Source organism: Sinocyclocheilus grahami, unplaced genomic scaffold, assembly GCF_001515645.1.
Source record: "Sinocyclocheilus grahami isolate Dianchi unplaced genomic scaffold, SAMN03320097.WGS_v1.1 scaffold17.1, whole genome shotgun sequence".
Classification (NCBI taxonomy): Eukaryota; Metazoa; Chordata; class Actinopteri; order Cypriniformes; family Cyprinidae; genus Sinocyclocheilus; species Sinocyclocheilus grahami.
The window spans coordinates 3,959,530-3,984,618 of record NW_015505196.1 but is presented as its reverse complement, the minus strand read 5'-3'; the positions used below and the strand labels follow the sequence as shown (position 1 = coordinate 3,984,618).

The window sequence follows — 25,089 nt, the reverse complement described above, 5'->3', positions numbered from 1 at the left end:
AAAAAGTTTCCTATGCAGAATTTGTTCATGTTCAAGTTGAAAGTGACTTTAGACAATTTTGTCTAAAGAAGTCCTTACATTAGTGATATTTCAGCGATATTCTGTGGGGAAAAAGGTTCATTGTCTCTTGTCAATAGCCTGGAGATGTATAAAGCACAGCTCACACAGAACTCCATTGGTCAGTGTGGTGAATTCAACTTGAAAATGAGCAAAATCTGCGAGGGCAACTTTTTCGCGCTTAAGTGAAATTCCCAAATGCACAGATTTCTATTAGAATGACCCCATTTTGCCCAGAACATTTTACAGAACAATGGTTAATGTGACCACACCATAAAATTCACATTTCTGTTTCTCACTACACTCTTAAAAATAAAGGTTCTTTATTTGTATTGAAGGTTCCATGAAGAACCTTTAACATCCATGGATCATTTTCAATGAGATTCAAAATGATACACTGAGATTGACTTCAGAATGGAAAAAAGTTCTTTAGAATATTAAAATGTTCATCACATTCTCTTTTAGATGGTTATTGTCCTCACCTCAAACGCATATCTTGCCTGCTGTCCAGTAGTGCTGTGGTCTCAAGAGTTGGAGGTGGAACCTTGAGGAACATTATGAGAAGTACTGGTAGATATCTGAGAGACATGAAGGTAAGCATGCTAAGAGCCTGATTTTTACCTGTGAGGTTGGTAGTAAAATGCTCTGCTTCAGGACCCCTCTGTACTGACTGAGCTGGGTCAGCTGGTTACGTAGACTGTCCCTGTTCCTTGATACCTACATGCAAACTGGGTCAAGATCACCACTTGCACTACATGATATCCTTTCTGGAACAGCAGATATTCATTTAGCCTACTTCTCCTCCTTTCTCCTCTCACCTCTCTGAGTTCTCTGGCCAGTCTCTCGCTCTCCTCCTCAATGGAGAGCAGCTCTCTAGGCTGTGGGGCTGATGGGATTGGTGTGGCTGTAGGTAAAGGCCCTTTCAGAGGAGGACAGATAGAACGGCTGATCTCTTGCTCCAGATACTCTGAGGAATGGAGGGAGAGGAAAACATGTTGAGGATGTGCACAGTGATTATGATATGATATGATATGATGCATGATGAGTGTCAGAGAATGACTCAAATAACTATATAATACTTGCTGTAGTGGTAGCTGGACATTGAAAGGCGAATATTTCATGGTTACAGAATAATAAGGGTAAACAATGGTTAGTTTTAGAGACTTACTGAAGGTTTTCTCCAGCTCCTCACATCTTCTCACTTCTGAAACAAACTTCCTTTGAAAGGCATTCACATTTGGGTTCAGCTGAGAGGATTGGGTTCAAGAGAGACAGAACAAGAGGGATAAAACCAAGCAAGACAGACTAAATGTGATGGCAGGGTATGAGCACAGATTTTTATCTGTAGACATAAGCTTGGTCAGTAAGATTTAAAAAATATTTAAGTAGTATCTTATGTTTACCACGTCTGTTTTTATTGTTATTATTATTAAAAACAGTAATATTGTATTGTACTGTAATATAATATTTCTATTTAATATATATATTTTTAATTGTTGAATTTTTAGCCGTCATTACTCCAGTCCTCAGTGCCACATGATCCTTCAAAAAATCATTACTAAATGCTGATTTTGTGCATATGTAACATTTCTTATAACTATAAATGTTTAAAACAGTTGCTGCTTAATATTATTGTGGAAACTGTGACACATTCTTTTCAGGATACTTTGATGAATAGTAAGTTCAAAAGAACAGCGTTTAGAACAACGTAAAATTCTTATCTCTCACTTTTGATCAATTTAATGTGTCCTTGCTGAATCAAAGTATTCATTGAAAAACAAAACAAAACAAATCTTAAACTGACCCCAAGCTTCTGAACAGTATGTATCCATCAAACTCACATCTCTGAATTCGACTAAGCCCAGCTCCCCAAGCTCACTGACGCAGTTGTAAGCTGAACCTGCCTGGAGGAAGAGCTGGACCAGACACATCTCCTCACTTCGGAAGAGGCATCCCATGATAGCCTGAAATATAATGTGTTCAAATATCAGACCTCAACAATAAACAGTACTACGAAAACATGAAAGCAACTGAGAGATAAGAATATCCATATATCGTGCAAATTGAAAAACAAGTGACAAGTGTGCTTATTTGTTGCATTTCTTTGTACTTATTAATGTTGTTTACATTGTGTCAATGAAACTAAAGGTCATTATTGTGCATAGGGGATATTTATCTAATAGCTTGTGTTTTTTCTCATTTTGATGCATAAGGGTTTGTGCACTGATCAGTTGCATGTGATGGTGGTTAGTTGGTAATCTAATTGAGATTTCACAGGGGATTCACCCATGCTCATGTGATGAATAAAGTCGTGAAAGAGAAACAGAATCTCAATTAGAGGAATCTGAAACTCATCTGAGCTAAGGCATCTGATCGGCACTTTAAGAAAAATAACGTTACATAGACATTATTTGGGAATAAAAATGTAACGTTAAATGCTATAAAATGAAAGCTCTTAAGGATTTTAGCAATGAAAGATAATTTATTAAAACAGTTGCACCTTTATAAACAATAATTAGCCTATAAATGTAGGCTATATGATACAGCATTGCAGCAAAGGAATTTTCTCGCATTTACCAGAAATCTATATAAAGAGACATATTAATTGTCTTTCAGCACAGTGCATGCTAAAAGCATTTACAGCGATCTTTTTACATATTTAATGAAAATGTGGAATAATGGGAATTGATGGGAGTCTGTCGGAGAGCACTTAGCCTACTAATAGCGACAGTGTCCCGTTACTGCAGAAGCGTGGCGTAGCTACATAAACAAAAGCCGACGGTGTGAACTGAACAAACGCGATTCAGTTGCTTCTGAATCACCTATAGTTTATATAAAACGGTATTTATAGAATTTATGTTTCAATGAGTTTGTTCAATGTTTTCTGAATTAATTCAATTCAAATGCGCATCAAATACTGCATGCCGATCTTACCGTATACGAGAGATGGATAGATCCAAGGTGATCGTGGTGGGAAAAAATTATCCACAATTTGATCTCATGGTTGGTTGTATTCTGAAGCTGTGCGAGGTAAACAGCAGATCTTTGAGCTCGTGGCCTCTCATTACTCCAGCTCCAGTCATTGCCATGTGATTCAGCCACTGAATTAGACCTGCAACAGCACACAACAAGCCAAGAGCTTCGAATAACACGCATTCAATCCCTGTAGAGGAAATAATCATGCCAGTTAAATGGTGAAAGTATTTATTTGACCATTTCTAGTAACAAAATAAATAGTGAAATTAATAAATTTACAAATGGCAATGCATTTATGAGAGAAGCAATCCTTTTAAAATGTAATACAATTTCAATAGAATTAGAAGATAATTAATAAAAAAAATTAAAATAGATAAAAAAATATCTGCATAATGGCAAATGTAAGATATCCAACCACATCAAAGTAAACCATTTCGATTTACATTATTAGCTCTGAACACATTAGGCACTGTATTTTCCCCCTTCTATTTTGGAAAAATCAATGGAAAGGATATATTTTAATATTTAATATTTTTAATTGTAATATATAATATATATATTAGATTATAAAAGGAGGAGCAATGACAATATGTAAATATGTAAACTGTATGACAATAACCACTGACTGAGAGCAAGAATTTGACCACTATGGCTTTCAGACAAATCTCATATCACATCACAGAGCACCTCCTAGCATGAGGAAGACAAGCTGTGTTTTAGTCACCGGTTTCTTAGAGGAGCTGACTGGTAATCTCATGCTGGCATGAATAAAGAATCACAGCAGCCTCACGATCTGCATTCAGTTGGCACAGGCAACACACCACACAAATACAGCACTATAGACTGAAGGATCACATGGAAGGTAGGAAGGTGAAAGTTATAGGGACTTGAGTACAAACACCTTTAACATTTAGTGAGACTATTTGTGAACTATACCATCGACTTTTCTGTGTTTTCTTTAAGACTAAAAGTTATGTGAAATAAAAAGGGTTGTTGTGAAATCCATATATGACAAGACAGCATGGCAACACCTAAATTACCACTTTATGTCTACACGATAATGATCATTTTTGTCTAAAAAGACCAGAATCCATATTCTCCAAAGACAATGTTCAAAGTTTAAATATGCAGTCAAATCACAGAAGCAGAAGTTTTCATTTTCAAACCGTATTCAGAAGCAAAAACTGCCTGTTTATATCTCACAGTTCTCAATTTTTTCTTGCGACTTCTCAGAATTGTGAGGAATGCACAATTGCGGAATGTTAACAAGATGTTAACTCACAATTGTTGCAATAACCTTTTTTTTTTAATCCCATGGCAGAAACAAGCTTCCATACAACAACTCTTTCGCAGGTCTCTTTATGAAAACAACTGGAGATATAGCATAAACGTCCTTAGAAACTTAGTTTATATAATCACTCGACTGATACTACTGTTTCTTAAGCATTCATTTTATGTTTTAATTGTTAAATTTGTATTCCAACAAGGCATATGCATCCCTCCCACAAAGTACTCATGAGCATAAACATTGCACCGAGACAGATGCATGCTGGGAGGGCAGGAGTCCTCTAGCCACGCCTCTGACATATGTATCCTGTTGGGTTTGTTTATGCAGACCTGCCAGCCTGAATTGGTGTGGTCCTCTGTTAGGGCTTGATATGAATGTCTAATTGTCTATGAATGGAGAGCTGCTACAAAAAATATAGAAGGAACAGCTGAAGGCTGGAGCACTAACATAAATAGATGGTCCAATCCCAGGCTCCTCTATAATTGGGAATATGAATTAGGTATGAGGAATAAAATTAATTCATTGGTGTGATGACTCAGTTAATTACTCCTGTATTTATTTTAAAATGACTAAATCAACATCAAATTCTTGTGTTAAAGCCAAGGCTACTTGGCTATTTACTTGAAGTTCCAAAAATATTCTAAAGCTTAATCAGCGTTCCACAAGAAAACAAATAGTCAATGGCAATGAAGGGAAATTGTCAGTTATAGCCTACCACACTTTTAGTTAGGGAACAATATACGGATCTGCTCTTCGACATTTTAGGTATGGATCATATTTCTCACAAGCAGGGATGAGCAGACTACGCTTGCCACATTTCTTGCGATATTTTCTTCTTTGAAATACTCAGCCCAAGCCTACACACACATCAACACTCACAACAGCATAAATCGTCCATTGCATCCAAGTTGGTCAAGACAAAAGAAGCGGAATGTGCCCGGGGCGGTTTGTCCGCACGACAGCAGAGGGCTGAGTTCAACTCCACCAGACTCCCACAGGACACTCCTACCGACATTACAGCTCTGATACACGCTTAAATCCGACATTTACAACGGAAACAGCCATCATATTAATGAAACTGTGAGTATGCCATGATCGTTTTGGGTGAAGAATACCATCTTTGTTAAATTTGCGAAAATAACCTAACGCTAGCATTACGCGATTTAAAGCTTATTTTCCTTATGCAATGTTGTTTTAAATTCTAATACATCCGTTTTCTCTTTTCGCTTTACAATAAAAGTAATTAGGCTAATCCACATGCAGGCGCGTGCGCGTTTTTTGTCACACAGTCACCCTCCTATTTTTAATAGGTGACTATATTTAGTCAAACATTGCTTTAACGTTAGTTGTTGCTAACATTTCCCATTGCTTTTTGGTTTATGTTTTTTCGAAGCATATGTTGAGATGAAACCAAAATCTTAAAAGCGCAGACTTGCGTCTCATACATGAGTAAGCTATATCGACATTATTTGATTTGATAACCTGTTGTTGTTGTTTCTTCGTTCATTTATTGCGCTTCTCGGCATAACTAAATCGAATTATTTCGTGCATTCGCGCGTAACATAATGATGTCACTGCTTTTGGAAGATCTGGCCCAATCATTTAATCTAACGCCCTTTAGGAAAGCAGACCATTACAAAGGCATCAGCCGCCATTTGTGTGGGCGTTCCGGTTTACTTCAAAACATCCTCTGTCCAGGCTATTTAATTAATATGCACCGTATAAACTGTACTATACTCAAACGTTTCCTAGTTTCGCATAAAGCACGAATTGCAGCTGAACTGTATGGGTACTGACTTGCAGAGGAATGCTGTCAGTGTGCATTTTGAAGAAGTTATGAGTTTGGTGGGTTGCCTGGAGTGGTTTGACACTTGATCTTGAATCTTTCACAAATAACTAAGCTGTTTTTGAGATCTCTTTAAAAAATCTTCATGTATGTTTTGTATCATATATTGAGGCTCACACACACATTGATTTTATTCAGAGGCCCAAACAGCAATGCTATTTGGTGGAGATCTTTTTGTTTTTATGGCCACAAAAGTATGACTAGGCCTGTCACGATAACAACTTTTTGTTGTGCGATATATTGCCCCAGAAATAATTGCGATAAGCGATATTATTGTCATTTTAAAGACCTTTTTATGCCACTGAATATATAATCATAATGTAACAGCATAATAATGCAAGAAGGCCTACACACTTCCAAATGACAACAAACTTTTAATTTTGAAGAATATTTAGATCATGGAAATTAAGTATCAAAATATTAGATACCTTAAAAAACCTGAATAAATAGTAAATAAACATTTTCTAACAAAAAGTGCAAACTAACAAGTAGGAAAAAGAGAAAAGTGCGCAAAGAACTTGTATGCGGATTTTTCCATCTACAGATTTTTCCCTGACCTTCTTTTCTCTGTAAATTAAGGGTGCACACTATTGCTGACAAACACAATCACTACTTAGCAGTCAGATGTCCGTATGCACAAAGGCACAGATCCCTAAACAAGACCATATCTGCAGATGAAACATTTTTTGTAGAAGCATTTTTAAAATTTGAACAAGCACCTCATGACTACACCACGTTATGTACGAGAAGCTGCAAAAGACACAGGCGCAAGTGGAATGTACAAAACATGGTGACATTCATTTTTAAGTAAATATAATGGGCGATATATTGCGTCACCAAAAATTATTGAGGTCATGTACATATATTGCGCGATAAGTTGATATATTGATTATTGCGACAGGCCTAAGTATGACGAAATTCTTATAGATTGTAATGTAAACTTGTAAGACTACTTACATAAAATGCATATAAATGTAACTTGTCAATTTATATCTCCCAAACTATGTTTTAGGATGATATTTAAATGCTTAGTTTTATGATCAAATCTCTGTAGTTTTTATTGTGAGGGCAAAAACATAATGCAGTGCAATACAATGATGACTGAGAGATGTAAAACATTCCTTAAAAGCCTGATGTATCATATTTCATACGTTTTACCATGATTTTTCTAAAAAAAAAAAAAAGTGAATGGATAATCAAGTAAGATTCATTGTCTTGAAATATTACTAACAATATAAAAAGTATTCACAGGTTTACTTTAAAGATAAAAAACTAAAAAAGTACATACTAAAAAAGTATGAACTATCCAGCAGACGACAGAAGGTATGTAAGAGATTGTGTACAAAAGATTTTTCTGCAAAGTTTTGATCATGCTGATAATTTAGAGACCTAAAAAACCTAGAAATTCATGTATCAAAAATGAAACGTTATAGCTTTATAGGGTTAATATCATGCGCACAAAAAAATTAATGATCAGGAGATACGCTGAACAAGGTGTTTAGACGACCCATAATTCAGATTTTTGCAGGCATATGTTAACATGTTCTGTCCTATATTCCCCCAGCCGTTGGGCTAAAATCAACCCAAATGGCGGTTGTTTTTTTTTTACACCAGTGTTTTTAGAACGTGGGAATACTCTGAACAAAGTGTTTACATGACTCCAAATTGTGATTAATGCAAGCATATGGCATCTGATTTATTCCGATTATTAGAAAGCATATTGGCTTAACCTGTTTAAGACAATCAGGTTGATGTTTTAATGTAATTTGTTTTCAGAATCTATCTGCAATACTGGTATATCTTTTCTCAGACAGATGCTGAGTATTTGGACCCTCCTTGCAACTGCTATTTGTGCAGGTATTACAACATTTGCTTATTAACCATACTGAACATGCACAAGAATAACAGGACAAGTTGAAGCATGTGTTCATTTAAATAAACAGCCTACACGTGATGCTTACTGCCAGTTCAAAAGTACTCCTACTCATCTTGCCACTCTAAAGAACATTTCTCCCTCAGTGTCAGTCTCTGCGATATCTCAGAGGCTTGTAATCCACGGCCATAAGTTAACTCTGGATCTTCCTGAGAGGACAAAGTGGTTGAAGTTTGTTAGTGCTGATGAGAGTGAAGAACTTACTATCTGGGAACACAAAAGCTTTTCTTTCCGGCCAAATAAACCCAGTAAAGGCGAAGTGAGCAGCGCCACTGAGGGCTGGACGTTCAGAATCAGACATGTTACGTTTGATGATCAGGGAAGCTACACCCTGTACAATCACTTTGGTTCAACCATCTCAAGTTATATAGTGACGGTCAAGAGTGAGTAGTAATTTAAACCTCTATCTCAGAATAATATCTCTGTGACTGTCCACATACCCTCACTATCTGTCCTTCTCTCCTTTACAGCCAGCAGAGAAGTCATTGATTGTATCGCAGGTGAAACTCTGAGCATATCTCTAGCAGGACTCAAGCAGAGTGATGCCACACTGCACTTTTACAGCAATTATTCATCTGTCACCCTGTTGGAGAATGGCGTTCCTGTGGGACGGAACCTCCCAGACTACATAAACCGGCTTAAAGTGAACAGCGAAACCATTCAGATTCTCAATGTAAATACATCAGATTTAGGCAGATACGAGCTCACTGATCTCGAAGGAAGACTCGTCTCAAACAATACAATGATACTAGTGGGTAAGGAAACATTTTTTTTCCCTCAAAATATTTTAAAATGACACATTTTTTAAAATAAATTAAGTGACAGTTTAAATTGATCAAAACGTATTTGTAACATTTCTATTTGTAAGAAAAATTGATGAGGACATCAAAGATCTCGATGAAGATGCTTATTGCAGAATATCCTAATCTCAATCATTTCATACAGTTACAGTTTACTACCCTTAATGTAAATGAAGTTGCTCCTGTCGTAACAGCTGTGATCTGTATGTTAATGAAGTTCTGACACCCCATTGTCTGAGAAGGTTCTCAGTGTCCCACACCCGCTCCCATTCGACAATTGGTCTCCATTTGCTCAGGATGTGATCATCCCAATGGCGCAGAAACAACACAACTGTTGACTTTCATCTTCTCTATAATAATTAATCCATTTTGGGAAATGAACATGATCAAACATCTATTGTGAAGTGAAATCTCGGTCGGGGCAGACTATGGTTTCTTACATATTTCAAATAAATAAATTATGTTCTGCCTAACTTTATTCCATTAAAGAATACTGCAAAAAATGTATTAAGTTTTCCACATTCCACCATATTAGAATGATTTCTGAAATTCACGTGACACTGAAAATTGGTGTAATTCCTGCTAAAAATTTGACTTTGCCATCACAAAATAAATGACATTAAAAAAATTTATTAAAATAGAAAACAGCTATTTTAAATTGTAAATATTATTTTACAATATTACTGTTTTTACAGTATTTTTGATACAAAAATGCAGCCTTGGTGAGCATAAGAGATGACTAAATGTTTGAATGGTAGTGTATATTCAAATAAAATGTTTATGTATACAATTTGCTGATTTTATTTCAGAGAATTGGGTTTCATGCATCTCTTGATGCCTGTTCTTCTCTCGTCTCTCCAAATATCTTTGTAGATCAACATGACTTTGCCCCTAATAAAGGTCTAATAGCTCTACTGCTGCTTGGGATTCCTGGAGGAATCTGCTTCTGCTGCAGAAAGAGAATCTGCAAAAGGTGTCGGACATCTAAATCATACACACAAACAGGGCAGTCCAACACCGAACCAGTGTCTATACCTTGCAGCAACACTGTGACTGTTCCTGTTGGTCCTGGAGATCCTGGCCAGGTAAAATAGAGTCTGTCTCTCTCCCTGCACTTTCCTGTCCATTCTCTACTATCCATTCTCTAAAAGGCAAACAAAATCAATAAAGAACAAAAAAAAAACACTTTGTAAACTCTTTGTGACAGAACCATGCTAAGCAACATTAGAATAATCTAGTGATTGTAGCTGGTGTACATTGTAATTACTATTAAGAGTTTGTTGTTTCTGATTAAAGGGCTACAACGCTGGTTATCCGCCTCATCCAGATCAAGGTCAGATTCATTATCCTTATCCACCAGAGTCGAGCGGACAACCTGCTGTTCCTCCTAACCATGTGAGTTCACATACACTGAGACTGACAGCAGCTCCTTCGACCCAAAGTGACAAATAAGGAATGTTACAAAAAGTTCATCCTGAGGTGGCAGCAACTTTTGAAACTTTTCAATACAAGTTCTAAATTGTTTAATTAGCTCTAGAATAGCAGAATGGGAAAATAATGCAGGTTTTTAAAAAGTTTATTCGAACCAGTAAAGAGTTTTTTTTTTTTTAAGTTCAACTGTAAAAATCAATCTTGTGCATGGTCTGTTTTTAAGGGCTTTTATCCTGAGTATGTGCCTCAAAACCCTGTCTATCCTCCTGACTTTGGACCTGGACTTCCCCCTGCTCAGCCGCCCCCGTGGAATGCCCCTCCGCCCCAGTATAACCCTTCTGCACCTGTGGTACATCCAAAATCTTTGGCAAATCTCTTTGCTTTTCATTTATTTCTATGTGTTTATTTGTAATGTAATGTGTAAAGATAAAAGCAATTTAAAATGCATTAATGGTTCTGAAGGGGACAACACCGGGTTAAGTGTCTGCAATTCTACTAATATTTGTCTGTCTATCAATTTTTTTATCAATGTACATTTACTATTTTTTTTCTTTGTTACTTTTTTCAAAGTCACATGCATTAAAATATCCATACAAATTAATTTAGTCATGCTTTGTGTGTATGTGCTTGTTTGTGTATATACATTTGTATAACATGGAAGTATACATGTGTATATATAACATGATACTGTGTGTGTTCTCAGAACTATACGCCAGTAATGAACAGTGCTCCTCCTGGGCCTGAACCCACAGGGATGAATATGAATGAATTGCCGCCAACTGCACCACTGCTCACACCTCAGCCTGAGGTAACACCTAATATTTTTCTACCCTTGTTAAATCATTAAAAGGGTCATATGATAGTATTTATTGTTTATTTTTTTCTATTAACATCAGCCTGTGAGTAAACTTTTCTGGGGCCATACTTTAGGTTTTGCTTTGATTTCCGATACAGTTTTTAACTGTCCAAGCTTACAGCAACAGCCTCTTCACGTTACATTTTGACATTTTTAAAACTAATTGCTGAAAATGAATGTTAGAAAAAGTAAAGCTTTATGCCTTTTGACACATTTCATATTCCCAATGTCTCTCTGTCTCACACTCTTACCTGTCTTTTTCTAGTCGCAGCCGTCTGTTATGAGCAGCATTTCCACGGATATCCTTAACTCCAGTGACTCTGGTGTCCAGTTTGACATTAACAAAGGAAAGTCTTCTGGCAGCAACTTTCTGTAGTTGCTCCAAAATCCTGAATTATCACTGCAAGGGATATAGAAACAAACACTTAGCTGTTCAATACACTCATGCAAAATCCAAGCCTTAAAAAGAAGAATACTCTTGTAGTCCTGAGAACTAATAGGACCTTAAAACTACTACTTCAGTAGTTTAGAATGAGACATATTCTTTCAGGACTCAGTCTAGTTTAAGTGCAATAGAAGGATATTACAATTAATATTTAAAAAAAATATTACATACTGTACCTCAAATCCCTGTTAACACTCTTTTCCAATGAAAAAAAAAAGCTTTCAAATAAGTGTCTTTTTTCTTACTTCATGTCACTCTCTTGCTGCTCTAGTAGCAGTAGAAAAAGCTGTTGAATCATACCAATGAAAAAAAAAGCTACCTCCATATTTTCAGCAAAATGTTTTCATATGATGCAGTCTCATGATATTTGGACAATCGATTAAGGATTCGCCCTCTGAATATGTTTTCAGCGACACCCATTGTTGATAGTGAATGTGTATATTGAAATAAAAATACCAAGCAATATCCATAAACACACACTAGTTATGGCCTGTCCTGAAGTTCAGTTTTAAGGTAGCGCTGAGCCACCATTTTCACTTGATCTAATACCTCCATCTGTCAAGCTAAAGAGGCTATATTCTATACTTTTGTGTAGAACTGCATGTAATAAGCCATTATTTTATTGTACAATGTTGTTGTGTAGATGTCCATACACTATTGACAGTAGTGTATTTACTTTTTTGTCATCTTTTATGTACAGTATATGCTTACCTCAGTCTCCTGAGAGGTGTAGAGTTGTGCAACAACAAAAAACCTGTAACCTGAGAAAACTAAAATATACAATTTTATTTGTTTACCTGCTTAAACAGCATCATGTAAACCCCAGGAATCTTGACACATGTGTGAAACAATTACAGGATTTATGGCTAATTTGGTTAAATACATATAATGCATGTTACTATTAATGCATGTAAGTGAATTTAAATGCATTAACATAGTGTTTCAGTGAATTTTCTCAACTACCATGCCAGTAGCTGCATTTCTTTAGGGCATTTTCATAGTGCTGCTAGTTAGCTGGAATAAAACAACAAATGCTGCAAACAAAATATTTATACTTGAATCTTGATGTGTAAAATATTAGTGACATTTTATATTATGGTTCATGTTGCAGCTGAATATAGATGCCTTATTTCAACTGCCCTTCATATCAAAATGTATATCGAGACAATAAAATAGCCTACCATTGTTCTTTAATAAAACAAAATACTGCTCTCAATTTCTGCACCAGGATTGCATTTACTGTTCATATTTTCATATGTATTTTTGTCTGACATACCTATAGTGCCAACTGGCAATGCAATTTCCCTTGTTATATATTGCACTATGGACACTTTGAACTATAATAAGAAGAATGACAATAAGCATCATTATCATAATCCGTATTCATGTTATTTTTAATGTCTGCACATAGTCAGAATCATGCATCTTTAGGATTTTATCAAAACAGACACTGCAACCAGTAAGGTTTCAGTAATTTCTCTAACACAAAAGATTTCACTGGATTCAAGGGGATATACAGAATTGGGTTTTAAAAAATACAAATAAAGAAAAAACATCTCCAATAAAATAAATAAAATGGTGGAGATTCTGGACCTTGCGCAGAGGATTTACATCTGCATAAGACTGAATGCCGAGGCAATTTTTCAGTTATTTGCAACAGCAAATGTTGTTTTTGTGACTTTAGGGATTCATCTTAAATTTTTTCACTCCAAAACAGTCATGGAAAAAATACAGTGGACTGTTGCCAAGAAGACCATTTATCGGACAGTGCTTTTGTTAACAATTTTTTTACAATGAATCGATTAAATACATTTTGTACTGTTGCCCTGTGCATCACATCCCTGAATAATGCATTAAGCAACAAAAACATGATTAAATGCAGTATAAAGACATTTGTTGTTCTCTGTAATTTAAGACCCTAGAAACTGTGTTTGAACATTCGATTCTGTCCTTTGGTTAACAATGAAACCCCTCGAATGCTAGATCCAATTGTGCTATGGGACCCGAAGACATGTTTTACTTGAGAATCAATAATCTTGGAACATTGAAGCACCTTCCAAGTTTAGATAAACAAAATGCACATGTGGTTCTACTGCAGGGTCACAATATCATGCTGGATTCCATCCTTGGATTTACAACTGCAGCAAAGAGAAAAGAAAATGAGTTTTTTTCTGGTCTGACAAGAGTTTCCCCGTCAATCCATTTTGTTTTTCTCCATCTCTCTTAGTCGTCTCTCCAGCATCTTGATTTTTTCCTCGAGGTGCCTATCTGGCTTTGCAGATGTTGAACCTATTCCAAACAGGAAACAAACACAAGCCAGGCCCGCTAGTCTTATCGCTGTGGTTTCTGCAGAGGCTCCAGTGTCGCTGAGAATCAATCCAAACATGCCTATGGCAAAGGTGACCTTCAGCAGCCACAGAGCCTGCCTTATCGCTCCAACAACCAAACTCAGGATGAAGGATATTATCCAGTAGGCCACAACAACCAGAAGGGCCCACTGAGCGACAAAAATCACTCCCTCCGGAGTAACTTTTTGGAAAGGTAGCTTGGCTGGATAAAAGCATGAATGAAAACATACATGTGAGAATGTGTTTTGGTTTAAATAAATTGAAACTTTCAAGTATAATTTTCTATATATTTACCATCAATTCCTGCTGATTTCAAGATTTCCGTAACATACTGGTTGACCATATTAAGTGCTGATGCCACAGCAACTGACAGCCATTTTACACCACTTTGTAGAAACTGATGTCCATGAATAAAAAAAAAAATACAATATCATTATTTTTTCCAAAGAAAATAACTTGCCAGTACAGCAAGCATCATGTAGTAATATACGTTGCATTAGCAAATTAGCAAACCAAGTGGCAAATGAATCTAATTCTGCTTTTCTGAGAACCACCTTCACTTTTCTTAGCCATTTTCAACTTTCATCAGCTGGCGTCAAGGTCAATTCCCTGGCATTTCAGAGCTCCGTGATATTACAACGAGAAAGTTTACAAATATTACACTGAATGATAGTTTTTTTATTATTATTATTGGTTGCCACTTGGTTTCTCACAGAGCCAGCATTATATTACACAGTGCAGTTTTTTTTACGATGTAAGCTCACCTTGAGAGAAAGGTCGACTCTCTTTTCACCAAATATAGAGACCAGGCAACTGTGGGCTTCCTCGGACAAACTTGTGATGATGGACCGCACATTTTGCAGGGGACTCGACTGCTCGCCCCAAGAGTGGCACAACGGTATCAACAGATATGAAACTGAAAGTATAATTGTGATAAAATAGAAACACTGGCCCATTTTAAAAAGTGCCTTTAATTACGCTAATAACACGTCGGCGCAATAGTGTTTAAACTCGTATTCGTATTATTCGCAAACAACGGGTACAGAAACAACTTGAAAACAACTAACGGCCAATACCGAGGTCCTGCACTACATGGAAAGAGTCAAGACATTGAAGGCGTCTCCGCTTGGGGATTACTAAATGAAGTTTAAGATGGGCATTTTATATCAGAAACGGTCTTACAATGGATGCCAGCTCTATCCTTCACTAATAAACCCGGGTTTTACGAAACTAATCCATAAAGCGTTTCTTTTCCCGGAGCAATGCCTGCTTCCTCTTTCCTCCCTGGAAGGAGCAACCCTGCCGCCTACCGTTGACTCGAGACTGCGCGGTCTTTAGCCAGAAGAATCGTCGCATGACCTGATCCCATATGACCCTAGACCCCAAAACCAGTCATAAGGGTCCATTTTAAATCGATTTATACATCATCTGAAAGCTGAATAAATAAACTTTCCATTGATGTATGATTTGTTAGTATAGGACACTATTTGTCTGAGATAGCTACAAATATTTGAAAATCTGGAATCTGAGGGTGCAAAAAAAATCTAAATATTGAGAAAATCACCTTTAAAGTTGTCCAAATGAAGTTCTTAGCAATGCATATTACTAATCAAAAAATCAAGTTTTGATATATTTATGGTAGGAAATGTACAAAATATCTTCACAGAACATGATCTTTACTTAATATCCTAATGATTTTTGGCATAAAAGAAAAATTGATAACTTGTGACTTATGACTGATTTTGTGGTCCTGGGTCACATAGGAGAATTGTGAAAGACCAAGCTTAGCCTTTAGTAAACGTTTGAAAATACCAGAAAAAAATGACGAATAAATTTGTGTCCTACCTTTATTGTAAAAAAACAAAGCAGAGACTATTGTGTGCACCATAAGCTAACAGCATGACGCACATTTAGTAGTATACATTTATTATTAGTATTATTAGTAGTTTATTTAATATTATTTATTAGCAGTGTATTTATTATCCTCATACATATACATAAAAATAGCAGAGTGAGAAAGAAAGTCACAAATACATAAGAATTATGCTGACAAAAAGACTGCTTTTTTTTTTTTTATCTGTGTGCATGTTTTGCCTTATACAGCAGATAGTCCTCTTTAGTGGGGCAACACACGGTGAAAATAGGGTCAAAAAGACCCATTATTGCTGTCTCATTTCGAGCGTTATCCATGGCTGTCTGTCCCCACACATCTTTCTCCTAAGAGTGAACAGGTTAAAAAATAGGGATGTATTTAACAAACATTAAAAGCCTAAAAAAATAGTACTGTCCAATCAGATAGTAGTTCATACCAGTGGCGTGGCTCCATATTCCAGTAGTTTGGTGATCATAGACTTGTCTTTAAGATAAACTGCCTCATGCATTACCGTCCGTCCATCATAATCTTTAGTGTCCATGTCGACTCCTGACAGAGCCCAGGCACACAGCAGAGGGTAATCTCTGTTCTGTACCGCTCTGTAGAGTGACAGGTTACACAAAAATAAGCTCATAGACACATAAAAATATATTATAAAGCATATTACAAGGGGAAGTAGTGAGATATTATGTGATTAATGCTCACTGGATCATTTCCATGGCAATTCTCACAGGGTGCAGATTAAGAGTGACTTCTTTCATGTGCAGGAGTTTGACAGCATGACAGCGCCTAAAAGAAACACCAGTCTATGTATGTGCTGGCAACACAGTTACACTGACATGTTCAAGCTGAGCATGTACAAATGCTTTTACTGCCCCCTATTGTTAGTTTGAATTAAACTGAGCTAGAATTCCCAATTGTGAAATGGGCAGCTGTCAATAGAGGGCTGCAGTGATGACATTTATGTAGGCCAACCCGGAAGTTGGCCTCATTTTCCCTGAAAATTTGAGTCTGAATAGTTTGAGAGAGTGCGATGAGGCTGTAAAAGTGAGCGATTGGGTAGATGGAGTGAGTTGAAATAATTACCTATTAAGAAAACAAGGAGGTATTACTGATGTATTTTATGTTGTAGAATAAAATGTGAAAACATTTTCTAAAAAGATAAGAGTTTTTCTTAAAAGTTTTCATACATTTAACCAAAAACCCTATTGACTTCAGCACAATGGAACTGGAAGTGCTGAAACGCTCACTCATTTCCAGGTTATGGCCCTGCAGCACTCTTTAAAGGCCAGACAGGTGCAACACATACACATAGATGAAATAGAAGTTGACATACTTTACTAGTCAAAAATGTCAGCTCAATCAACTGATTTCAGATCACAGAGGTGTACTGTAAATACCTGCTCTTAATGGCCATGTAAAATGGGCAGTGTCCAAAACGGTTCACCTTATGAGGAGATGCTCCCTTTGCTAGCAGGAACTTAATCATATCTAAGTTCCCAAACTCACAGGCTGTATGAAGAGGTGTGACATCGTCATAGGTTCCGCAATTGGCATCCATCTTTTAAATGAATAATAAAGAAATCACTTTGGGTACAAAATAGGTTTGAATTCTAATTTTTTGCTGTCTACCATTTTAGTTTAGGAAACCTGAAGTTTAATAACCTTCTCTAGGAGGGCGCTTAGAGAGAAGAAATCATTGTTTTCCACAGCTACGCAAGCAAAACACGGTATGATTCTGTCAACAAGCGATCTCCTTATCTAAGAGATAGCAGAGTAATTTCAAGCACAACGGACATATATTAATACGTTTCATATAAAGTTCAACTTTACATATTATCAAAGAACAGGTGAAACTGGTTGAAGTCGGGATGGAATCAAAGCTATGGATGTAAAATATTACATTTAAGTTGTCTGGACAGTTATTCCTTTGAATAACAGGTCTGTACAATCAATGTTAAGTTTCAATATAAAGTTTCCAGCCTACAAAAAATAATTAATGTGTCAATTATTGTGTTACTGGCACTGTAGGCAAGTGAGTCTATTCATGCCTGGACTTCTTTGCCAAGTAGCCACTTAAGTTTCAGCACTTTGCCCAGTCTATGCAGAAACTCTTTGTCTCGGACCACCACTCTGTTAATGATGATGGGCTTGAAGCTGGAATTCACCACAGCTGGTTTCTGCATCACAGAAACTATGAGAGAGACATAAAGCGAGGTGATTTGTTAGTTTTAAAAGGAAAAGTTCTAGAAATATTGTAATGCACACAGGAACCAAATTCAATATAGGCTATACACTTATTGTATGGTCTTTTGTATTGGCTAGATATAGCCTACTGTGTAAAATTCAAATAAATCCCATATTTTTTTCCTTTGAAAAAACACGTTTTGTTCAGATCAACTGAAGTAGGCCTATTCCTAAGAAATCCTAATCTTTTTACGTTTTTTTTTTAAATTTTCTTTTCATCACTGATTTGTCACTGACAAACACCGTAGGCTAGTAAGTGCCCAAAACAAGCAAATGTAAATGGGCTCCACAAGTCGATTCATTACAATATTATTACATTTGATTGACTAAAAATCATGTAATGGCATTATTTATGACTCTCCGATTTAAGCTATCCCTTAACAGCACAACAACTCAAAAGGACGCTAAGTTATGAGGGTTGTGTAACGTTGTTTTACTTTAACGTTACTCCCTCAGCTTTACAACAAAGCACAGTCGCTTGCCCTGCGACTAGAAACAAACCTTAAATCAAGTAGAAACTGATATATAAGAGGATCAGCAAATAAATCGCTTCTGTTGTAGTGAGGATCGTTGCCTGTGTTGTTAGCAACCAACATACGAATCCTTTGACTGCATAGCTCATGAATATTTAATAGATAACGTTAGTGTGTATGTTGTTTGGTGTTCTGAGCTTCTTATTTATTTATTTGTTTGCTTGTTTATTTATATAGTTAGTTGTTAGTTTTTGCTTTGACTACTATTTCGTGGGCCAAGCTCTTTTAAAGTGGAATTTGGTATTTTGCCATCATAAAATCAGTCCATAACGGCGAATATCACATAACGCGCTTAATATTCATGAGCTAAGCATTTTCATCGTAAAATGCATATTTTTTCAAAGGGGTCCTATTATGCTCTTTTACAAAGTCTTGATTTTGTTTTGGGGGTGTACTAGAACAGGCTCTCATACTAGGTTGTTCGAAAAACACATTATTTTTCACATATTTTACATTATTACAACACCTCTCCTCCCCAGTCTGGCATGAACGGCTCGAATAGTTCCTGTATCAAACGAAGGCCCGCCTTCAGAAATACGAAATGTGCTGTGATTGGTCAGCTGGGCCAGTGTGTGTTGTGATTGGTCAGCTGGGCCAGTGTGTGTTGTGACTGTTTAGCTGGGCCAGTGTGTGTTGTGATTGTTTAGCTGGGCCAGTGTGTGTTGTGATTGTTTAGCTGGGCCAGTGTGTGTTGTGATTGGTCAGCTGGGCCAGTGTGTGTTGTGATTGGCAGCACTCGGCGCCTGATTGGGAAATGTCATGCCCTTACCATAGCCGCCTGCCAGCTTCAGTGTAAATATTGTGTCAAAATCAAATCAATTTGAGCGTGATTTAAACCCGGATGATTGTAACCCCTCTAAGTTCGTCTGCCTTGGGAAAGGTAGCTAGCTAGTCTCAGACATAGTGATAACACTCGTTGCCTTGTCTAGTGCAGCTCAACCAGGTCTCGTCCCATTCGTCTATATTTGTGATATCACAAATCCCGGAAAATATGAGTTGTAGTCCAAACGAGTCGTTCGTTGTAGTTTTTGAAAAGTGATTTCTGTTAAATAAAATGTCTCCTTTTGAAGTGGACTTTGAACTTTGCAGATCTTTTTTATGCTCAAAAAACATTACAGACTAACTAAAGTTGAAAAAATGAAAAAGCATAATAGGACCCCTTTAAATAAGGTAAACTGCTAGCTAGTGTCATGTGACTGACGATTTGCCCGGAAGCTGTCTTGTTTCTTCTAGTAGTGGGCTAACTAACAATGTAAGTAGGCCTACAGTAACAGTCCTTTATTTTTGGTTCTTGCAAAAGAAATTCTAATTTATATTAAGACATTTTTTTATTTACATAATAAGAAAGCAATTAAGACTGTCTCTATTTGTAAGTCCTTTAATATATTTACATACTGTTTAGCCCACCCCCTGGCTGTATGTGTATTTTCTATACATCTTATTTTTTTTGTTTGTGTTTTATGATTTCATGTATATTATTGTAGTCCTAACTGTACTTTCACTGTGTTTATTGAAGTTTAATAAAATAAATAAATAAAATAAACAAGTAGTAGGCTAACTAACAAACAAAGAATGATGGGAAAAAGGTGCTGTTTCAAGTTGTAAAATAAAACCACAAAAGACTATCTTTAAATGTAACTTTAATAATAATTTTAAAAAACAATCTTTATATGTTTATTTATATAAAAGTATACAATTCACATTCAGTTTTACCGAAAATACAACAACACTTGGAACAAGAAAAACCACATGTAGGCTATAGGAAGTGGATAGTGGATAGGACCTGATTTAAATCCAGAAATGTCATGGGATTAAGCAGGATGTAATTCAGTCATGGTCTGAGAGAGAAGGAGAGAAATCCACTGCATTAGAAACTCACCTTTGAAGCATACTTAGAATTTAATAATTTGAATAACTTCAATAATAATGAATTAGGTAATTCAAAATCAACAAAACACACACACATGCACACACATATAATAGAATATTTTTCTAACTAAATATTTACCGCATAGCCTGTAAAGTTCCTCCTCTGATTATACTGTATAACTGTAAAAGCAAAGGACATTGCTGTCTGGACCATACTGAACATGGAGATGGTTGCCTTCAATCCCCTGCTGAAATGCTTATTTAAAGAAAGAGTCCTTACTAAAATATACAACTGTTTAATATAACAGAACTCTCACATATGAGGGTACGAGATACATACAGTGGCATAATACTGGTGGTGACACATCTGGTGTGGTCCCTCATGGCATTTGGTTGCCGGATTGAAAGCAATGTCAGCATAGTATAGGACAAGTGCAATAACTGAGATGATAATGGCCAAAGCAGACATTGCCAAACAAACAGAGACCTAAAGACAAATGCAAATTTCATTATTTTTGTCTTTTTTGTTTATTTTGGATTTTCTGTTATACAGAATATGCCTGCTGATGTGAAGCCTTTGCATTTGATTATGGGTGAAATACAAGAACGGCATATGCCAATCTCTAAAATGTGCTCCAACAGTTTTTCTGTCTTGCTGTAAGTTCAAACTCACTGCTTTCAAGTTGGCATACTTTTCCAATGCTATTGCAGCTGCGCCTGAAATGACAAACTGTTTGGAAAAAAAGAGACAAAATATAAAGTTCAGTGATAGGTCCATTGTTGGTGGATATACAATTTACTGTACATTATTCCTTTAAAGCGGTCATATGATGCGATTTAAATTTTTCCTTTCTCTTTGGAGTGTTACAAGCTCTTGGTGCATAAAGAAGATCTGTAAAGTTGCAAAGACTAAAGTCTCAAATCCAAAGAGATATTCTTTATAAAAGTTAAGAGTCAACCACGCCTACCTAAAACGGCTCGTTCTAACACACCCCCACATGTCTACGTCACGATGTGGGAAGATTTGCATAACGCCGCCCAAATGTTCACGCAAAGAAAGAAGGCGTAACTTTTATTCTCACTGTAGTATTGTTGTTGCCGCCGCTGCCATGTTGTGAAGACACTGTGTGTTTCGTTGTGAAAGCAACTAGAAATCAGTGGTTAAGTTGTATTTACAACACTGTTCCAGAACAGTTCAACCCAAATATTCAGATGTGTCCAGCGCATTTTATGGAGGACTGTTTCCTGATCCTGGTAGAGTAGACTACAATGCTGGCTGTTCTGACTCACAGTCGGTAAGTACGTTTTTTATATTTAAAGAATTTGTCACTGACGATTCAAACGCGAATTTTGAGCAGTGTAGAGTAGCGCTTGTTATTTGTAATTTCTCCGATCACAAATGCAGACATGGTTTTATGTTTACGCGGCGCGATGCAACTTTACTGTATAAAGACAGTGTAAGTCATTATAATCCGTAATTATGTCCCAACTGGATGCAACAAATGCCTCGTTTATAATGGGTTTTAATGTTTTTGTCTCGTCGCATCACAGTATGGTAGGGCCGTAACATTTCCGTCACACGCTTGAGGTATTCGGCCAATCACAATGCACTGGATAGCTGACCAATCACAGCACACCTCGCTTTTCAGACTGATGAGCTTTGTAAAAATCGACACGTTTCAGAAAGGCGGGGCATAGAGGAGAAACAATAATGTACAGTATGTGGAAAATAATTTGTTTTTTTAACCTTAAACCGCATAAACAGATTTCATTACACCAAATACACAAAAGAATGTTCTTTTTAGCAACATCATATGACCCCTTTAAATCCTTTGCTATCACCTTAAAGAAACTATTATATAACCATGTCCTAGCGTATTAGTGTAATTTACCATAAGGCCACTCCACCATGGCACACCAAAGTTAAGTATCATGGTCCTCTCAGCGGAGAGCAGAGGAATAGAATAGGAGATGATCAGCAATCCTATTACTATCTGAGCGACCTATGAGAGACAGAAAAAAGAGGGGTGGCTCAGCATGAATTTTATACATCAAGTAAAATATAACTTGGGTTTTTGTAATCTACTGAGAGTATATTTAAATCAGTTTTAGCTGAGGTATGATGTTAAACTGTTTCTGATAGCATCTTAAACAAAAATGATCTTCTATAATTATTCAGTGTTTAGCACTTCTTTCACATTTACACAAATAACACAATTTTACACAAAGTCAAGACTATATTAAACATATTAAGGACAGAATCTTATAAGACGGGAACACATGAATCAGAACTGTTTTATATTTAATGTACTACGCTATATTTGTAGTTTTAAATGTAGATTTTCTGATGAAATATTATTCAACATCATTTTAAATGTTGTAATGTATAGGCTAATTAAATGATCGACTAGGCAAAATTGTTATTTAAAATGGTAAAAATGCAGGGGCCAATATAAACCCCTAACAACAGCCGTATACTGGAAATATAGAATTAACTATTTTAGAGGAAATTCTATTTTAAAGTGTTTGTGTTTTTAATCACCGTGTTCCCTGAATCAGGAGCTCTAAGACATTTTGAGGTCTATAATTGCATATTATGTACAGATATAAAGACAAGATGCAAGGTGCAAAGAAAATGTACATTTACACACATTATTAATTTGCTGGTATACAAATCTTTTGTCTTTTCTCTTGTGACAGAGAAGACATTTGCATTGTGAAGTTAATTTATGAAATTATCAGACAAAAGAACCCCCATTTGCTTTCAAGATGTACAATTGTGCCAGAAAACCTCCCTATGAGAACCTGGGCTGAGCCCTGTATGATTATTGAAGCCATAACACGACGTTCACTCACCCCGAATATTTTGGGCTCCCCCTTCTCGATGCTGTCCCGGAGAGCTTTTTGTTTGTCTTGTAGTTTTTCCTCTACCGGAGTTGGGCTAGTGTTGACTGACAGGTCCGTCGACACGGTCAAAGTCATCCTTCGTTTTCAAGTAAGTGGAGTTTGTAATAACAAATGCGACAATGAACACAGCTGGGTAATGCCAGATACTTTTAAGAAGTACAACAAACTCGATGTACGCGCAGAGCGGAATTCCACATGAATGAGTGAGACAGACAGGCTGACCTAAAAAAGTCTGCAAGGATTCTGCGCGTTCTTTTAAGTTGTTTGTTTGTTGTGTAGGCCACTGGCTGGACCTTCTCCTGTTGCTTGAATGAATCTCTAAGTGCGCAACAATTCCAACGGAAAGATCTGTATTACAAAAACAGTTAGACCCACCCTTGCGTTTTTATGCAAGCAACACAAAAAAAGGGGTCTGTCCAGCCCCCTTCTCCCCATAGGAGCTTTTATTGAACGTCTTCGATCACTTCATAAACAGCTCTGTTTCCCTCAGCAAAGAGCTTTCTAGGGTTCCCAGAAACGACATTCGAGGTGCGTATTTGAATGAAAATTACATTTGACCGGACATATTTATCAGTAACATGTGACATACTTTCTAGCTGTATTCATGAGAGTATTTTTTTGGTGATGCCTGAAACTAGTTTTTAAAAAGTGCATTTAAATTGTGTAGTGGCTTGCTATAGTTATCATGTGTATTTGTGATCGTACACTCTAAAAAAAACTGGTGCTATATAGCACCAATATTCAACAATAACCATAAAAGTGGTTCTTTGGCTTGTAATCATAGGGGAGCCACTTTTAGTGCTATTTAGCACCTATTTTTACAGGCGCTATATAGCACTTTGTCAAATGGTGCCATGTAGAACCATAAGAGGTGCCATATAGTACTTTTTCTCAACAATGGTGCACCAATCATAACTCATCCATGGCTCCCAGCAGCATGCATTGCGACATGAATAAATTATGCAGCTGCATTGTCTTAGTATTTTCTTTTATTCTTACTATTTGCTTTTATTTTTGTTGTGACTTTTTACTGCTCTGTTTTGTGATGTTCAAAAATCATATCAAAATTATCAGAATATTTTGTCACCATTTCTGAGATTCACATGCTGATTCTTCATGTCTATGAGTGACAGATTTGAAACCTCTTTATAACCCATAATTCTAAAAGTTGTTTATACAATTTTCTCACACTGTCACGTAGTATCGTAGAACTGCAATAATATAAAACTCATAAAAGAACTACAGCTTTTGATCAAATGCAACCAGAGACTCAGACACATTAAATGATTTTACCTTAAGTTCCTTGCCATCACATATGTGCTTTATAAACACTATTGTAACAGCCAAAGAGAAACTTATTTTAACTGAAAATTAAAGTCAAGGGTCAAGAGGCAACTAAAGCAAACACTATTCACCAAAACGGTAAGTTGAAAAAAAAACATCTAAACCTTATTTCTCAAAAAAGAACTTATGTTTTAGATACTCCAGAAATAAATTCTAACTGGTTAGTAATGTGTGAAGTTGGTAATACTGTGTGTGGAGGGGTCCTTTTTTTCTGAGGTCAAAGGTCTCATGTGGGGGCCCTGGAATATTTCCTTTTGGGGGCAAAAAAAATTATATCTTCAAGAAATAGACTGTATTTTAATGTTGTTTTAACCCTTTCCCCAACTAAACTAAGAG

General features: G+C 36.4%; 5 protein-coding genes across 9 annotated transcripts in view; 1 reads left to right on the top strand and 4 right to left on the bottom strand.

Annotated features, from left to right (window-relative positions):
• The window catches only part of tcirg1a (T cell immune regulator 1, ATPase H+ transporting V0 subunit a3a), a 15,311-nt gene extending 12,126 nt beyond the window's left edge, over positions 1-3,185 (bottom strand). For all 3 annotated transcript variants that reach the window (XM_016232937.1, XM_016232945.1, XM_016232953.1), the window contains exons 1-6: positions 2,992-3,185; positions 1,899-2,021; positions 1,226-1,304; positions 876-1,024; positions 679-774; positions 540-601 (exon numbers count right to left, since the gene is read on the bottom strand). In XM_016232937.1, the coding sequence (XP_016088423.1) occupies positions 540-601; positions 679-774; positions 876-1,024; positions 1,226-1,304; positions 1,899-2,015 (503 nt within the window). In that variant the 5' untranslated portion in view covers positions 2,016-2,021; positions 2,992-3,185. The remainder of the gene's footprint in view (positions 1-539; positions 602-678; positions 775-875; positions 1,025-1,225; positions 1,305-1,898; positions 2,022-2,991) is intronic.
• A 1,784-nt stretch (positions 3,186-4,969) lies between these two features.
• On the top strand, positions 4,970-11,936 carry LOC107551380 (uncharacterized). 2 transcript variants are annotated; one of them, XM_016232964.1, is made up of 10 exons: positions 4,970-5,086; positions 5,172-5,401; positions 7,978-8,024; positions 8,187-8,483; positions 8,571-8,855; positions 9,774-9,985; positions 10,197-10,295; positions 10,555-10,680; positions 11,035-11,139; positions 11,453-11,936. In XM_016232964.1, exons 2-10 carry the CDS (start codon positions 5,394-5,396, stop codon positions 11,561-11,563), a joined length of 1,290 nt encoding a protein of 429 aa, XP_016088450.1. In that variant the 5' UTR covers positions 4,970-5,086; positions 5,172-5,393; the 3' UTR covers positions 11,564-11,936. The 2 variants fall into 2 exon arrangements, with proteins under 2 accessions (XP_016088450.1, XP_016088458.1); XM_016232972.1 differs by having other exon boundaries at positions 4,971-5,401; positions 7,944-8,024.
• Positions 11,937-13,172: 1,236 nt separating this feature from the next.
• On the bottom strand, positions 13,173-15,346 carry tmem109 (transmembrane protein 109). Its single transcript, XM_016234561.1, has 3 exons — positions 14,745-15,346; positions 14,275-14,377; positions 13,173-14,182 (listed from the first exon to the last, which is right to left on the bottom strand). Exons 1-3 carry the CDS (start codon positions 14,934-14,936, stop codon positions 13,827-13,829), a joined length of 651 nt encoding a protein of 216 aa, XP_016090047.1. The 5' UTR covers positions 14,937-15,346; the 3' UTR covers positions 13,173-13,826.
• Positions 15,347-15,957: 611 nt separating this feature from the next.
• LOC107552619 (potassium channel GORK) lies at positions 15,958-18,702 on the bottom strand. Of its 2 annotated transcripts, none has more exons than XM_016234543.1 (7): positions 18,602-18,702; positions 17,905-18,047; positions 17,519-17,614; positions 17,254-17,414; positions 16,559-16,642; positions 16,290-16,452; positions 15,958-16,197 (listed from the first exon to the last, which is right to left on the bottom strand). In XM_016234543.1, the coding sequence occupies exons 2-7, from the start codon at positions 18,037-18,039 to the stop codon at positions 16,054-16,056; spliced, it is 783 nt and encodes a 260-aa protein (XP_016090029.1). In that variant the 5' UTR covers positions 18,040-18,047; positions 18,602-18,702; the 3' UTR covers positions 15,958-16,053. The 2 variants fall into 2 exon arrangements, with proteins under 2 accessions (XP_016090029.1, XP_016090037.1); XM_016234551.1 differs by lacking the exon at positions 18,602-18,702 and adding an exon at positions 18,190-18,271.
• A 1,626-nt stretch (positions 18,703-20,328) lies between these two features.
• On the bottom strand, positions 20,329-23,507 carry tmem176 (transmembrane protein 176). Its single transcript, XM_016232897.1, has 6 exons — positions 23,359-23,507; positions 22,395-22,505; positions 21,176-21,232; positions 20,843-20,989; positions 20,642-20,758; positions 20,329-20,471 (listed from the first exon to the last, which is right to left on the bottom strand). The coding sequence occupies exons 1-6, from the start codon at positions 23,482-23,484 to the stop codon at positions 20,445-20,447; spliced, it is 585 nt and encodes a 194-aa protein (XP_016088383.1). The 5' UTR covers positions 23,485-23,507; the 3' UTR covers positions 20,329-20,444.
• Positions 23,508-25,089: the final 1,582 nt, after the last annotated feature.